The sequence below is a fragment of the Cucurbita pepo genome, chromosome 6 (genome assembly GCF_057944985.1).
Source record: "Cucurbita pepo subsp. pepo isolate OVF chromosome 6, ASM5794498v1, whole genome shotgun sequence".
NCBI classification, from domain to species: Eukaryota; Viridiplantae; Streptophyta; class Magnoliopsida; order Cucurbitales; family Cucurbitaceae; genus Cucurbita; species Cucurbita pepo.
In genome coordinates this window covers 1640986-1655647 of record NC_141803.1, presented here as the reverse complement: position 1 = coordinate 1655647, position 14662 = coordinate 1640986, and the positions used below count along the sequence as shown (strand labels likewise).

General features: G+C 35.6%; 4 protein-coding genes across 9 annotated transcripts; 3 read left to right on the top strand and 1 right to left on the bottom strand.

The window, feature by feature from the left end:
* The first annotated feature begins 369 nt into the window (after positions 1 to 369).
* LOC111797105 (aspartyl protease family protein At5g10770) lies at positions 370 to 3424 on the top strand. Its single transcript, XM_023680006.2, has 3 exons — positions 370 to 602; positions 1779 to 2222; positions 2303 to 3424. The coding sequence occupies exons 1-3, from the start codon at positions 452 to 454 to the stop codon at positions 3127 to 3129; spliced, it is 1422 nt and encodes a 473-aa protein (XP_023535774.2). The 5' UTR covers positions 370 to 451; the 3' UTR covers positions 3130 to 3424.
* A 1323-nt stretch (positions 3425 to 4747) lies between these two features.
* On the top strand, positions 4748 to 6060 carry LOC111796680 (protein ENHANCED DISEASE RESISTANCE 2-like). Its single transcript, XM_023679408.2, has one exon. It carries the CDS (start codon positions 4965 to 4967, stop codon positions 5898 to 5900), a length of 936 nt encoding a protein of 311 aa, XP_023535176.2. The 5' UTR covers positions 4748 to 4964; the 3' UTR covers positions 5901 to 6060.
* On the bottom strand, positions 5688 to 8784 carry LOC111796681 (uncharacterized). 4 transcript variants are annotated; one of them, XM_023679410.2, is made up of 4 exons: positions 8625 to 8784; positions 8412 to 8540; positions 8221 to 8315; positions 5688 to 5826 (listed from the first exon to the last, which is right to left on the bottom strand). In XM_023679410.2, exons 2-3 carry the CDS (start codon positions 8505 to 8507, stop codon positions 8256 to 8258), a joined length of 156 nt encoding a protein of 51 aa, XP_023535178.2. In that variant the 5' UTR covers positions 8508 to 8540; positions 8625 to 8784; the 3' UTR covers positions 5688 to 5826; positions 8221 to 8255. The 4 variants fall into 4 exon arrangements, with proteins under 4 accessions (XP_023535178.2, XP_023535179.2, XP_086980654.1 ...); XM_023679411.2 differs by lacking the exon at positions 5688 to 5826 and adding an exon at positions 7159 to 7531; XM_087124528.1 differs by lacking the exon at positions 5688 to 5826 and adding an exon at positions 7839 to 8114.
* A 1732-nt stretch (positions 8785 to 10516) lies between these two features.
* On the top strand, positions 10517 to 14386 carry LOC111797692 (putative protein phosphatase 2C 59). Of its 3 annotated transcripts, XM_087125042.1 has the most exons (10): positions 10517 to 10661; positions 10942 to 11185; positions 11437 to 11579; positions 11776 to 11903; positions 12503 to 12601; positions 12676 to 12834; positions 13451 to 13537; positions 13618 to 13709; positions 13785 to 13859; positions 14017 to 14386. In XM_087125042.1, exons 4-10 carry the CDS (start codon positions 11831 to 11833, stop codon positions 14161 to 14163), a joined length of 732 nt encoding a protein of 243 aa, XP_086981168.1. In that variant the 5' UTR covers positions 10517 to 10661; positions 10942 to 11185; positions 11437 to 11579; positions 11776 to 11830; the 3' UTR covers positions 14164 to 14386. The 3 variants fall into 3 exon arrangements, with proteins under 3 accessions (XP_086981168.1, XP_023536554.2, XP_023536555.2); XM_023680786.2 differs by lacking the exon at positions 11437 to 11579; XM_023680787.2 differs by lacking the exon at positions 11437 to 11579 and having other exon boundaries at positions 10520 to 10661; positions 11068 to 11185.
* Positions 14387 to 14662: the final 276 nt, after the last annotated feature.

Below are 14662 nucleotides of genomic sequence, written 5' to 3'. Positions count from 1 at the left end.
TGTTTTAAATAATTTTACAATAGAATATAGATGATATAGGCGGTGCCAAATTTTTATGAATTAAAGAGTGCCTAAAAGAAAGGTCAGATTAGTTAATGAAAATGTAATTAAGTTGATGGAGGGCACATAATTTTGGTGGTTGCATGGGCTAATCACTCCTTTTCGTTGCTTTGAATGACTGAAATGACTATAATACCCTCTTCATTCCACGTGTTCGTTTTCTATTGGATATCTCTAAACGGAAGTCCACGATAAGGTACAGGGGAGGACAGAGTTGAGCAATAAACGTGTGACGTAAATCCATTTGAAAATCCACAATTGTACTGTGGAGTGGTGCTTATCGTCTCTTGATATAAAAAGGGCTTAAGCGTCCTTCCACTTCCGCCATATCAACAAATAAAAGAATCTCAATTTCTCAGTAGAGAGCTCTCGAAGCTCTCAATCTTCATCCATGGCGCCTCTTTCTTCAATGCTTTTCTTTGCCTTTTGTTTCCTTTTCTTTCACTCTTCCGCCGGGAAAGTCTCGCCGGATGCCCACCGCCTCACCGTCGAACTCGCCGACCTTCGGCCGTCCGCCACTTGCAACCGCCGCTCCGTTCAAGGTCTCTCTCTGTTTCTCTAATTTCCTTTCGATAGAATTTTCCGGCGTTATTAATTAAATTAAGATATATATATTTTCTTTAATTTGATTATAAAATTTTATTTCGGTGAAATTAAATTTTATATAAGCACGAACCAACATTAATTTCGCTGTCAACTATATCATTACGTGTCCTAAACATAGGGAGGGCTGTTTCTTTCAACCTTAAATGTCTTGTTTTATTGTTCGCCGATTTTTCTTATTCACCTTTTTAATTATAGATACGGGAAAATTAAAAGATTCCAAATTTTAATAATTTCACAAAAAAAAAAAAAAAAAAAAAAAAAAAAGACCAATTGGGTCTGTCTGTCTGTCTGCCTCTCAGCCTTTTCTCCGTTGAAATTGAAGAAAATTGTATGGGTGGGGTTGTTGGTTTGTGGCTTAAAAGTAAAAGGGGAAATTATTTATTTATTTTTAATTAAAAGAAAAAATCAAGAAAAGGGTCCAAATTTGTGATAAAGAAGTGACCGATCGAATTATTAACATGTTATTAAAAATACGACAAAAAAAAAAAATAATAATTATAGAAATTTGTTTCCTTTTTCATAAGGGAATTGCTTTTTTTTTTTTTTTTAATGTTTTTAAAATTCTACTTACCTGCTAATAATTATAATGTAATTCGAGAAAAGAATGTATATTTTTTTAATTAAGGAGAAAATCTTTCTAGAAATCTGGCTAAATATTTTTAATGTTCTTAAATCACGGAAATAAAAAATAAAAAATTGAAATGAAAACTGGTATTAGATGAGTTTGAGTTAGACGTCATCGTTTTGAAACAAGTCAATGAATGATGGGGATAGAATCATTATTTTAATAAAATAAAAATTATTATATTTATAATTAATTAGAATTGGGAAATTAATTCTTACGTAGAGAGTCAAAAGTAGGAAAAGACAAATAAGTACACCGTCAGTGAGTACAAATATTCCGCAACCCCATACGGCTGTGATGTAAAAATGTAATTAAAGCGCCAGCTGAAGCCGCCGCTATAATTGCGAAACTATCAACTACTTCATGTGGGCCTCCAAGAGGCCCATTAATGAACAGCCCATTGGAAGCCCAAAACTGTAAAACCATATTTTACATTTTTCTTCATTATTTATTTTTTAAAACAAGAAAATGTCATTTATGGGCCCAGCCCAAGATTCAGGTCGGAGAACGCAGTCATCACTGGAAGTGATTCACCGGCACGGGCCATGCGGCGGCGGAGAATCGAAAGCACCGACGGCCGCCGAATTATTCGTTCAAGATCAGGCTCGAGTGGATTTCATCCACTCGAAATTCTCAGGGGACTTCAAATCCGTCGATCGTTTACGGCCGTCGAAGGCCACGAAAATCCCGGCGAAGTCCGGCGCCACCATCGGGTCCGGGAATTACATAGTGAACGTGGCTCTGGGGACGCCGAAGAAGTACTTGTCGCTTATATTTGACACCGGCAGCGATCTGACGTGGACTCAGTGCGAGCCGTGTGCCAGATATTGCTACAGCCAGAAGGACCCTGTTTTCGCCCCTTCCCAATCCACCACTTATTCCAACATCACTTGTTCTTCGCCTATCTGCTCTCAGCTTGAATCGGGCACAGGTAATTTCACTTTAATTACTCATTTACAATAAATTTCATGTTGAATTTCAAGTTGAATTTCATGTTGTGTAAATATGCAGGGAACCAACCTGGTTGCTCCACCGCGAAATCCTGCATTTACGGAATACAATACGGCGATCAATCTTTCTCCGTCGGATATTTCGCCAAAGAAACCTTAACCTTAACGCCCACCGATGTTATCAGCAATTTCCTCTTCGGTTGCGGCCAAAACAACCGTGGACTCTTCGGCAGCGCCGCTGGTCTTATCGGCCTTGGCCAGGACAAAATCTCCATCGTCAAACAGACCGCCCAAAAGTACGGTCAGATCTTCTCCTACTGCCTCCCTAAAACCTCAAGTTCCACCGGCTACCTAGCCTTCGGCGGCAGTGGCGGTGGCGGCGGTGCTCTGAAATACACGCCGATCACAAAAGCACACGGCGTCGCGAATTTCTATGGCGTCGACATCGTCGGTATGAAGGTTGGAGGAATTCAGATCCCGATCTCGGCGTCGGTCTTCTCGACCTCCGGCGCGATCATCGATTCCGGCACGGTGATTACGCGGCTGCCGCCAGATGCGTACAGCGCCTTGAAATCGGCGTTTCAGAAAGGAATGACGAAGTATCCGAAGGCGCCGGAGCTTTCGATTCTGGACACGTGTTACGATCTGAGCAAATACACCTCTGTAGAGATCCCGAAAGTGGATTTTCTTTTCAAAGGAGGAACGGTACTCGAACTGGACGGCACCGGAATCTTATACGGAGCATCGACGACTCAGGTCTGTTTAGCATTCGCCGGAAATATGGATCCGAGCACCGTCGCCATTATTGGGAACGTGCAGCAGAAGACTCTGCAGGTAGTTTACGATGTCGGTGGAGGGAAGATTGGGTTTGGTTATAATGGTTGTTAAGACAGTTCGCTGTGGGGCTAATGATTGTGAAAAAAGAAAGAAAAATTATTCAAAATAAGGGTTTGAAAAGTAATGAAAATTGGATCACTCATGAATTGTGTGAAAACAAATTTAAAAGAAAAAAAAAAAAAAAAAAAAAAGGCTTAAAAGAAGTTTGCAAATGTTTAAGGTTTAAAGGCCTTTTGTTTGTTGTTTCATATATTGTTGTAATTGTAATTTGTAACCTTTCCCACTTAGTGTTCCTTTTTTTTTTTTCTTTTTATTGCAATAAAAAATGATAAAAACTTGGTTCGAAGGGTTTTAAAATCGTGGTACTGACACCAATACGTATCAGGTTAAAGTGGATAATATCTATTAGCAGTCGGTTTGAGTTGTTACAGATGGTATCAGGACTAGACATCGAGTAGTGTGCCTGCAAGGTCGTTAGGCCCCCAAGAGAGGTAGATTGTGAGATCCCATGTCGGTTGCAAAATGGAACGAAATAACCTTTACAAAAGTGTAGAAACCTCTAAAATAGACACGTTTTAAAATTATGAAATTGACGTCGATAAGTATATGGCCAGTGGGCTTGGGCTATATATTTTTACTATAAGATTGTTCTATCATATAAAAAAAAAAAAAAAAAAAAAAAAAAAAAAAAAAAAAAAACATTAAAGTTTCTAGTTGTAAATTGAGGCCCAAATCCAATTCTATAAGATGGCAGCCTAAAGAAAACAGGGGATTAAAGTATTTATCTCAATTAATTAATATGCAAGTTAACTATTAATATCTTATTTTCTTTTTATAATAAATAATCATTAATCTCTATGTTGACTAAATAACATTATCTACTTAGTTATATTTACAACCATATTTTTGAAAAATATAAACCTAAAAAATGATTTAAGCTTTTTGATAGAATATTTTGTTCTCACAACATTAATAAAAATACTCATCAATTTTACAAAATTTATAAACTTTTAAAATTTAAATAATACCTTAAACTTAAAAAAAAAATTAAAAATATATTTATTGCGAGTTTGGGAGGATGGTTCAAACATAAACTTTAGTTAACATTTTAAAATATTAAAAAAATAATTTTGAACTTTCAAAAGTTTCGGTAATACCATTATCTTTATTGTAATATATGGACGAAAAATACTGATAACATTAATACTTCCAAACTTTTAAATAAAAAATAATTAAAAAGTCTAAGATGATCTATGAAGTATGGATAGACGATTTTCGTCCCTATGTTAATAACAATTTTTTTTAATTCTTTTTTGTAAAGTTGAGTATTAATGCTAATTTTAAAAATTTATGAGTATTTTTAAAGAATAATATTAATGGTAAAATAAAGAAAAGTAAAGGGTGTGTTGTAAAGCCTATGTGATTTTTCTCCGAATTTAGACCACTAAATTTGATAGGTTAAATTAATGTATGCATTAACTATACTGAATTTGTGATACGTTGAATAGTTTACGTAGGCAGTTAGGTAACAATCTTTTTACTTTTAATTTATTAAAATATATATTTATTTTGCAAAAATATTATGAAATGTTTGTCCAATTCAAAATAATAATTTTATTTTTGTTTTCATTTATTTTTTTTAATTTAGAAATTAGGCAAGAGCTATTAAAAATCACATTTAATTTCCATCATAAAATAAATAAATAAATAAATACAGGAAAATCGGGGATAAAAGGCAAAGGATATTTAAAAAAGAAAAAAAGAAAAAAGAAAAAAGAAAGGAAGGCAGAATCCCGTATTTTGCTTGAAGCCAATGCTTCCTTCCTTTCCCTTTTGCTTTTCCCCCTCATAACATACTCCATTGCAGCGATTTGTATTGAAACAGAATGATTACCATTCCTCAGAACCATCAGAGAAAATTCCCCGACGCCGAAGATTGGATCTCCGAGTCCATCAACGGTGGATCCTTACGCCACGTCGACCTGCAAACTGGAACCAACGGCTGGGCTTCGCCTCCCGGCGATCTTTTCTCCATCCGCTCCAAAAACTACTTCACGAAACGGCAAAAATCGCCTGCCGGCGATTATTTGCTTTTCCCTGCCGGAATGGACTGGCTGAAATCAACTTCCAAACTGGAAAACGTTTTGGCGCGTGAAGACAATCGCGTGTCTTTATCTCTCCTTAGAGCACAAGCCGAAGGAAAATCGCTGAAGAGCTTCATTTTCGCCGTGAATCTTCAAATCCCAAGCAATATTGACCAATACAGCGCCGTGTTCTATTTCGCCACCGAAGATCCGATCCCGACTGGTTCGCTTCTCCACCGGTTCATCCACGAGGACGATACCTTCAGAAACGAGCGGTTCAAGATCGTGAACCGGATCGTAAATGGACCGTGGATTGTGAAGAAAACCGTCGGAAATTACAGCGCCTGTTTGCTCGGAAAGGCGTTAGCTTGCAGTTATCACAAAGGTACGAATTACTTTGAGATCGATGTCGATATCGGGAGCTCGGCGTTGGCATGCGCGATTCTGCGATTGACATTGCTTTACGTTAATTCCGTAACGATCGACATGGGATTTCTGGTCGAGGCAGTTACGGAGGATGAGTTGCCGGAGAGATTAATCGGCGCCGTTAGGGTTTCTCAGATCGAGATGGAAGCGGCGGCGGTGGTAGAGTCGGTTACTGGACCGCCGCGTCCGTTAGAGAACGGTAAGGTGGATCAACTGCTGAAGTCGAGCAACGACGATTCTGAAGAAAAAATTTGTGATACAATAAATGAAATTCTTCGGATTGAAGATTCTGCAAACGTAATAAAAGCATGAATTCTGCAACAGAACAAAAACAAAACATCGGATTCTCGAAGTTTCGAAGTTTTTCCATTTTTTTTTTTTTTAAATTAACAAAAATTTAATATTGAGTTTTTTAGTGGCAAATGCATTGCTCGCTATTAGATTTCGATGGAAATGGTTTTTGTTAGCATTATATATATATATATATATATATATATATATATATAGCGAGATCTACAATTTTTTTTTTCTGGTTTCAATTTAACATCCCTTTCATAATTTCCATATTTTCAAGTATTTCTTGGTTCTTCCTTTTAACCATATTTTCAAGTGATCTTCCACAATTGATTGAGCTCTTTGTTGTTCTCTTCAACAATTCTATATCTTGGTTTGCTAGCTCCAATTTGATTTATGAATGAACAGTAGAATACAGTTTTATGATTTTATGTCTAATAAAAGCTTAAACTTTCAATTATGTATATGGTAAGTCAGTACAAGAGTATCAAAATTAATAGTTTAAATTTGTAATGTAATTAAATATCATTCAATATACTAAAAGACTAAATAAAATAAACATATAATTCTTCCTCTCAAATGGTTCGGTATGTTTAAAATTTTCAATTTTTCAACTAACTCTCGTACAATGATATGGTATTATCCACCTTAAGCATAAACTCTCGTTTTGTTAGTTTCCTAACAAAAAACCTCATATCAATGGAGATGTATTCCTTACTTATAAATCTATGATCAACCCCTTAATTAATCCACGTACTCCTCGGTTAATTAATTAGTTCATATGGGACTCCGCTCCAAGCAGTCATACCCACACAGCCCCTAATATTTAAAATCAACTGGCCAGCTAAGTAACAAAATTTGCAATAACAATAAGGTACAAACTTCTTCCTGATATATGTGTAATGGATCAACACATTCAAATTTTAAACAAACTTCTTCCTGAGATACGACTCGACGACTAGCTTAGCCAATCTTACGAGTCAGATGATTGTGGAAATTAAGAAATGATCATAAGAAGACATTTAAAATAAAGAAATGCTAAGAAGCCACCGTTGATACGCTACTGAAAGGAAACTAGTATGGTTTATGCGAGGCATAACAAGTAGATAGAGCTCTTAATCGTTGTTTCCAAGCGAGCTTCAATTGAATTATTTGCAGTACTTTACTTCTTCTGTGTGTCCCTAAATCCTACATGAATACTGCTACTGACATACTCTAAAGTCTACAGCAGACACTATAGTTCAACATACTGATATAAATATATCGAACAAAAAAGTGATAGAGAAATAGGAACAGGTATTCATTTATTAACAAAGAAACATATCCATGGAAGTAGTCACATATTTGCTATCTCCATCTATGAAGCTTTTTGGGAAAACTAAAAGTAAAACCACGAGAACTTAGGCTCAAAGTGGACAATATCATACCATTGTGGAGGTCGTGGTTCCTAACATGATATCAGAGTCATGCCCTTAACTTTCATGCCAATAGAATCCTCAAGCGTCGAACACAAGTGTCGAACAAATAGGAGTCGAACCTTGATTTGTTTGAGAGATCCAGAGAAGAAGGCTCTAAGGGGAGGCTCTATAATATACTTTCTTCGAGGGTAGGATTTTTGATGATTATTGAGAGAAGTAGTCCCACCTTGGCTAATTAAGGAGAAGATCATGAGTTTATAAGTAAGAAATAGTATATCCATTGGTACGAGACATTTTGAAAAAACCAAAAGTAAGACCATGAGAACTTACGCTCAAAATGGACATATCATACTATTGTAGAGGTCGGAGTTCCTAACATTACTTATCAATAAACTTTTGAGAAATGAGATCTAAAAGCTTTGTGCCAACCTTGTGCATCTTGGGTTTGAATAAGAATGTACATGTGCAAGTGAGAACGTAAAAAGTGCGTCAATATGCTTTGTTCATTACAATCCAGCTTCGATTTTAGAACTCCCTCGACATTGAATAGTTAAGTATAACCATTCATTGAATACAGCAATCTTTGTTGACGTTTATGAGTTTCTAACATTGCTCCTACTGATGTACACTATTCACTATTAGTTTACTGTATAGCATTGGCTACTGGAAATTAACGTTTAGTGTATCTCTACGAAGCATGGCGGAAAGCTACAGAACCAGCTATAACTAGACCGATCGATTAGATCAAAGAAACAGAGGAGGCAACCTATTTCGACCGACATTGAAGAAAAGATCTGCTGTGTATCATTCTCAACTGTTAGGTACAGTAACCAGTAATAGAAATGGTATCAAACACGTTTTTCTGTTAGCATTGCAGCTATGAGCTTCGTAAAGAATCAAGAAATTAGGGTTCCACTAACCTTCTTGTCTTCCGCTAAGTAAATCAAACTGTTCTTTAATGTGCTTTCCTCCTTTGAGGCCTGTTGTCCGTCGCTAATCTGTAAATCCAGTAGACCTGAGACAAAACTTCGAGATCAAATGATGAATTTCGCACTTGAAGCGGCTGTGTGATAGAATGAAAACGCGAAGGCTGGTGTTGAAATTGAAGTACCAGTGCGAGAACATGTGCGGCAATTAGAATAACAACGATAAAAGGCACGACATCGAGAATCCATGGCCTTGAATCAACCTGTTGCTGGTTCGCCATTGCAGATAGAAATCGATCGCGACTACGATACCCCTGGCTTGCAAACACTTCGATTTGTTAGGTCGGACTAGAAAGTAAAGCTAGTGAGAAATGAAACTTGAGCAATGATGAACTGACCAGGTGAAGAAGAAGCAAGGTAATGGATCGTCGTTAATGGAGTCCGATCCGACCGCGCAAGAGCCACATGTCTACACGAGACTCCACCGCCGAAGAAGCTCCATAGAAATCATGGATTAGGACGCTCTCGCATGGCCCAATCAAAACGAGAATTCGGCCCGATTTCACAGTCCCCATGACCCATTTACCGCCAACATTAATTTATTATATGTGCAATTAACTAAATTTAAATATCCATTTTGAAAAATATATAATTAATAACGAAAATATTCAACTTAGAGATTTAGAAAGAAATTAAAGCTACGCGGGCAATGTGCAATTAACTATGGCTATGGTGACGTGTACTTGAGGTGCCAGCATGATAATGCTGTCCCTATTGTTTCATACTTGCTTCCAAGTAATCACTTGCAATTCAATTAAGCAATCTAATCACAATTAATTAAAGGTGAAATGGTTAATTAATTTGATTACTAATTTCACTTAGTTATCTCTTTGACTTAATTATCTTATAATTAATCAGATTTTAATGAGCTTTATTTGGATTTCTAAAACTTTTGATAAATATTGTCTATTTTTTAATTTTCGATATTTATAATTTTATTTTATGTTCAATAAAAGAGGTTTAATTTATATTTTTATGTTGAATACGACACAAAATCGATAAATTAAAAGATCATAACCTATTTAATATTTTTTAATTTAAAATTTTATTACACACAAATTAAAAAATTTAAAGGATATTAAACATTTTAAAAATTTTAAGAAGTAAATATACACCCTTTTTAAATTTAATTAATTATTTTACAAAATAAAAAACATGGTAAATTTTATTATTTTTTAAATATGCATATTTTTAACATTTCTTATATAGATTTATTGGATAATTTTAAATTTATATATATATATATATATATATTTAATCTATAGGATTTCATTGTATCTAATAAGGCATTAATTTTTTATTTTTTATTTTTTGTTTATAAAAAAGTGAACACATATATGGCCGCACGGATGTAAAAGAAAGGAAAATATACCATGTAGCTAAGGCTCACAAAAAGAGTGGTGTACCTTTTTTGTATGTGCGCCACGTATGTGTTATGGGCCCGAGAAAGAACGGGTATGCCTATTCCAACTGCTCTTCAAAATTTCTCACGGTGGCATTGACTCAGTCCTACCGTAAGCTCACCTCTTCCTGCGGCGACGCCTAATTCTTCGAGACTATTAACCCCGGCTTTCCCCCTTTTCCGGTACACCAAACAGGGCTAAATTAATAAAAATATTCTAAAATTATATAAATTATTTTTAATTATTTTTAAAATTTTCAGAATTTCACTTATACATTTAAGTTTTAAAAAAACATTTGTTTGGAATAAAAATAGGTAGTATTTAATACACTTAATTTTTTATTTTTTTTATTAATACCCTTTAATTTTTTGAACCATTTAAAAAGGTAAAAATACTCTTAATCTTTGTAAAAAAAATTGAAAAAAGTGTTTATCGTAAATACATAGATAAAACCGTTCATAGGCACATTGTAGATTACCTCCCTTTCTGATATTATTTTAAGATTTTATTAGTATTTTTTAAATACGATATTATTAATAGTAAGGATATTTCTACCGTTTTAAAAAAATTTAAAAGTATTTTGAAGTTATTAAAAAAGTTTATGAGAAAGTTAATAAAACTTTTAAAAACTATGATGTAATTTTAAAGTATTTTATAACCAACATTTTTTAAATTTTATTAAAAATTTAAAAGTTTATGGATATTTTTTATAAAAGAAAACAGTCTTTATTTTATTTCATTATTACTATTTTTTCTCTCGTTTTAGTAAAATAATACCAAATTTTAAAATATCTGCTCTTATTTATCCCCAATCTTCAAATTTCTTTTCCGAAAAAACTATATAATAATTTTTTTTAAATTTAGATTTTCCTCTTAGCTGCCCCAACAAACCAGCATCCCAAAAAGTGCAACAAAATCCTCCCCTGTTTCGTTTTCTCCCTTAAACGCTTCTTCTTCTTCTTCTTCCACCAGGTATTCTTTCTCTAGAAACTTCTCTCTCTAAGACTTTCTAACTTAGTCTTCGTGTTTGTTGGTTTATGTTGTTGAATCATTTGCTATATGGTTGTAATTATTGGTCCAATTATCATCATCGCTGTCTGATGTTTTCGCCGAAACTTTTGGGTTTCACATGGCGTCCGTGTTCTCGAAAGATATAAGATCCGTGTTATTGCATAATTTTTCAGGATTATTTCTGTTTATTGTGAAATCTGAAACCGGAGGGTTGTGGTTGTGGTTGTGGATATAATTTCAGGTTCCGGTTTGATTTCGGCGGTTCCGCGGGCATTCGAGGAACGCCTTGTTCCTTCCACTTCTGTAACCATAGCTACGAGAACTTGTTTGTTAGTTTTATTTTTTCTTTGTTCCATTTTGATCGAAGGGATTGGAGCTGGCTATATTCAGAGCCTAGACAACATGGGCTATCTGGATTCAGTCTTGTCTTGCTCGAGCCAGATTCATGCTGCTGAGGAGGCAGCTGTTAGCGGCGGGGGACTTAGGTATTCGTAGTTTTTTGTTCGTAAATCTATCTGGTGGTTCCAAAGGCGTTTCGATTGATTAATAAATTCTTCTGTGAATTTGTGGTTTCGTTTTAATTTTGATGTCAAAAGAACAGAATCATATTAAAGTTTGGTCGTGATTTCTGAGTAATATTATTCCTTAATTGTGTAAGCGATTGTTAGAGGTATCCTCAATCGATTGTTTTTGTAATATTTCGTTGTTTATCCTTGTAAATTGCCTTTAATTTTAGATTCCTTGACGATCGCCTTCTCTGAAATTCATGCATAGTCCGTTCATCAATTCAATTTTGCGATTGACTGGCAATGATGACGTTGACTTGCAGTACCTCTGGCTCCATTTGAAGGATTAAATCTCAATTTCAGGGCTGTGGAGGTTGAAGTTTTTCTTATGGTTTTATTGTTAGTAGGGAAGTTGATTGTGCTGATGTTCGATTTTGATTGTCGACGTTATTGGATCGTGCTTTAGCTTCTCTACTTATTGAAGAGTTTTATCGTTTCCTCTTTCTGATTAATTTTCATTTGTGACTGAAGATACTCAATACTGAAAATATATTTTTACTCAATGTCAGTCAGAATGGAAAGTTCAGCTATGGATATGCTAGCTCTCCAGGAAAGAGATCTTCGATGGAAGATTTTTACGAGACACGAATCGATGGTGTGGAAGGAGAAATAGTTGGTCTATTTGGTGTTTTCGACGGTATGTGGAGTTTCCTCTTCGACATCAATGTTTATATCTAATTTGCATTGCAGCTACAATGGTTACTGCCAAAAAATTGTGATTTCTGGTGATATGCAGCTATATTTTGATAAGTTTTGGTAGTACAGTATTCGGTGGACCGATATATGGACGAGAATATTTATAAATTTTGCGTTTGATTCTTCCTCATCTTACAACAAGGTGATCCTGAGTTTTAGGATTTTATTCATTAGATTTTTCATTGTATTTTGGATTCACATGACTTTTTCAACGCATTCCGGGTTCTGTAAATTCTTTTGACTTGTGTTTCTGGTCCACAAGTGTTATTCATTGGTATTAAAGATGGCTCAAGAACTATGCACAAGGGTTTTTGTGAGATCCCACATTGGTTGGGGAGGAGAACGAAACATCCTTTATAAGGGTGTGGAAACCTCTCCCTAGCATACGCGTTTTAAAAACCTTGAGGGAAAGTCCAAAGAGGAGAATATTTGCTAGCGGTGAGCCTGGGCCGTTACAGTTTTTCCTGCTCCCTATTGTGGCTGCTCATGTACCTGGTAATTTCAAGGAGGAACTCTAAATATCTCCTTTTTGTTGTTTAGGTCATGGCGGAGCACGAGCGGCAGAGTATGTTAAGCACAATCTTTTTAGTAATTTGATCAGGCATCCAAAGTTCATTTCAGATACCAAATCTGCTATAGGTACAATCTTCTTTGATTTGCTCGCCTAACTAAATTTTTCTGCTATCTCTAATCAAATGACTGTTTTTGTGCAGCCGATGCATACAACCACACAGACACGGAATTTCTGAAGTTGGAAAATAATCAAAACAAAGATGCTGGATCAACTGCTTCCACTGCCATCCTAGTTGGTGACCGTTTACTTGTTGCAAATGTTGGTGACTCTAGAGCTGTTATTTCCCGGGGTGGCACTGGTAAGAACGTTCATTCATTTCTGTGTTGTTTGGCGGAGGGTTTCCCGACCCGCTCCTCTTTTTAAAGTTTGGTTGATCGTAGTTTGTAAAGTTATGCCATTAAGTTTTGTGACTCGATGTTTCTTATAATTCATATTTTGGTAGTCCCGTTCGGTTCATGGAACTTCCTCTTTAAGTAACGTGGTCGATTTTTTTATTCTATGGAACGTTGGAACGAATTTGGCGTTGGTGATAATTAGCTATAGAAAAGAATTCTTGCATTGCAGTTTTAGTATAGATGCAAAACCAGATCTGATTGCTTCAATAATACTTTTACTTGCGAATTAGAGGCTATCCTTGTTCTTTCTGAGTAATACGGGGAACGGAACATGAACGCGTTTTTAAATTTTGATGGAGGAAAGCACGGTCTTCTCTCTCGGTGGGAGTGTTTCTAAAAGAATTCTTCTTGCTTATAATATATCATATATTTATAGTTTCTGCCATTTCTGATATAGAACTATATGACAGTTATTATCTCCATGCGAGTTGAGGACTTGTTGAACTTGAATGATTAAATGCTCACGACTCTTTTCCCTCATTTTCGATTATTTTACCGTATATCTTTTATTTCATATAGCCATTGCTGTCTCTCGAGATCATAAGCCTGACCAAACTGATGAGCGACGACGAATCGAGGATGCAGGAGGATTTGTGATGTGGGCTGGTGAGGTTATCATACCCTCTATCATAACATTTAAAGAACGATGGACTTCACATTTTACTGACTGGATGTTACATGAACAGGAACTTGGAGAGTTGGAGGTGTTCTTGCTGTCTCACGTGCATTTGGGGATAGGTTGTTAAAGCAATATGTTGTTGCTGACCCCGAAATTCAGGTGCATTTTACGTTGTTGGCAACCGAAAAACGAATACGCTATTAGAAACCATGTGTCTAAACCATTAACTTACAGGAGGAAAAGATTGATAGCTCACTCGAGATTCTTATACTTGCAAGCGATGGACTGTGGGATGTCGTCTCTAACGAGGTTTGCAAAGTCCTTTCATTTCATTTACCATCGGTTTACAACTCTCAATTTCGATGTCAAATTGCAAGTTCTATAAACATCCATAACTCATGATCTGGAAGGCCAGAGCCCCATCTTAGAACTATAAAGTTTACCAAACGTTCAATACCTTCTTCAGGAAGCTGTTGCTATGACTAAACCAATTCAGGACCCAGAAGAGGCAGCAAAGAGGTTGTTACAAGAAGCATATCAGAGAGGCAGTGCCGATAACATTACTTGCGTCGTCGTCCGTTTCTTGGCGAATCAAGGAAGTTCCTCAGGGTAAGACTGATTTTCCTAGCTTTTTCGCTCTCCGATTCTGAATCGCAATGTTCGGTGGCTTATAGGAAATTCCTGTAACATTGTCGATTGTACCATAAAAAAGGATATAGACATAACGAGAAGTTGTCCGGTTTGTTCTTTAGCTTCGAGACTGGTGGTTGTAGAAATTTGCATTTCTTAATTTGTAAAGAGTCTTAATGGAAGTGTAATTGTTTGTGTTGTCTTCATCCCGTCCTTGTAGTATCATCTTTTTTCTTCTGGTCAACGGAATTTGATCCACTTAGTATTAATTTTTATTTATTAGTTATTTCATAAAATGTTAATTTGGAAAGTGTTAAAATCATTTATATAATTACCAAATTAGTATAAATGTCTATAACTCACTTTTTTTTTTTCTGTATTTGGCAATTTCCGAATATTCCAAATATTCCAATCTGTTTGTTTAGAGTATTATTCCTGTCTCTCCACACTAATAAATGCCGTTTCCTTGAAAAGCAAACGCG

Excerpts from the sequence above, each read along its gene's own strand:
- LOC111797105 (XM_023680006.2), top strand. The coding sequence starts at position 452 with ATGGCGCCTCTTTCTTCAATGCTTTTCTTTGCCTTTTGTTTCCTTTTC. Across the intron at positions 603-1,778 it reads CAACCGCCGCTCCGTTCAAG|CCCAAGATTCAGGTCGGAGA; the intron begins GTCTCTCTCTGT and ends TTATGGGCCCAG. Across the intron at positions 2,223-2,302 it reads TCAGCTTGAATCGGGCACAG|GGAACCAACCTGGTTGCTCC; the intron begins GTAATTTCACTT and ends GTAAATATGCAG.
- LOC111796680 (XM_023679408.2), top strand. The coding sequence starts at position 4,965 with ATGATTACCATTCCTCAGAACCATCAGAGAAAATTCCCCGACGCCGAA.
- LOC111796681 (XM_023679410.2), bottom strand. The coding sequence starts at position 8,507 with ATGGCGAACCAGCAACAGGTTGATTCAAGGCCATGGATTCTCGATGTC. Across the intron at positions 8,316-8,411 it reads CCGCACATGTTCTCGCACTG|GTCTACTGGATTTACAGATT; the intron begins GTACTTCAATTT and ends GTTTTGTCTCAG.
- LOC111797692 (XM_023680786.2), top strand. The coding sequence starts at position 11,103 with ATGGGCTATCTGGATTCAGTCTTGTCTTGCTCGAGCCAGATTCATGCT. Across the intron at positions 12,602-12,675 it reads AGATACCAAATCTGCTATAG|CCGATGCATACAACCACACA; the intron begins GTACAATCTTCT and ends GTTTTTGTGCAG. Across the intron at positions 13,538-13,617 it reads AGGATTTGTGATGTGGGCTG|GAACTTGGAGAGTTGGAGGT; the intron begins GTGAGGTTATCA and ends TTACATGAACAG.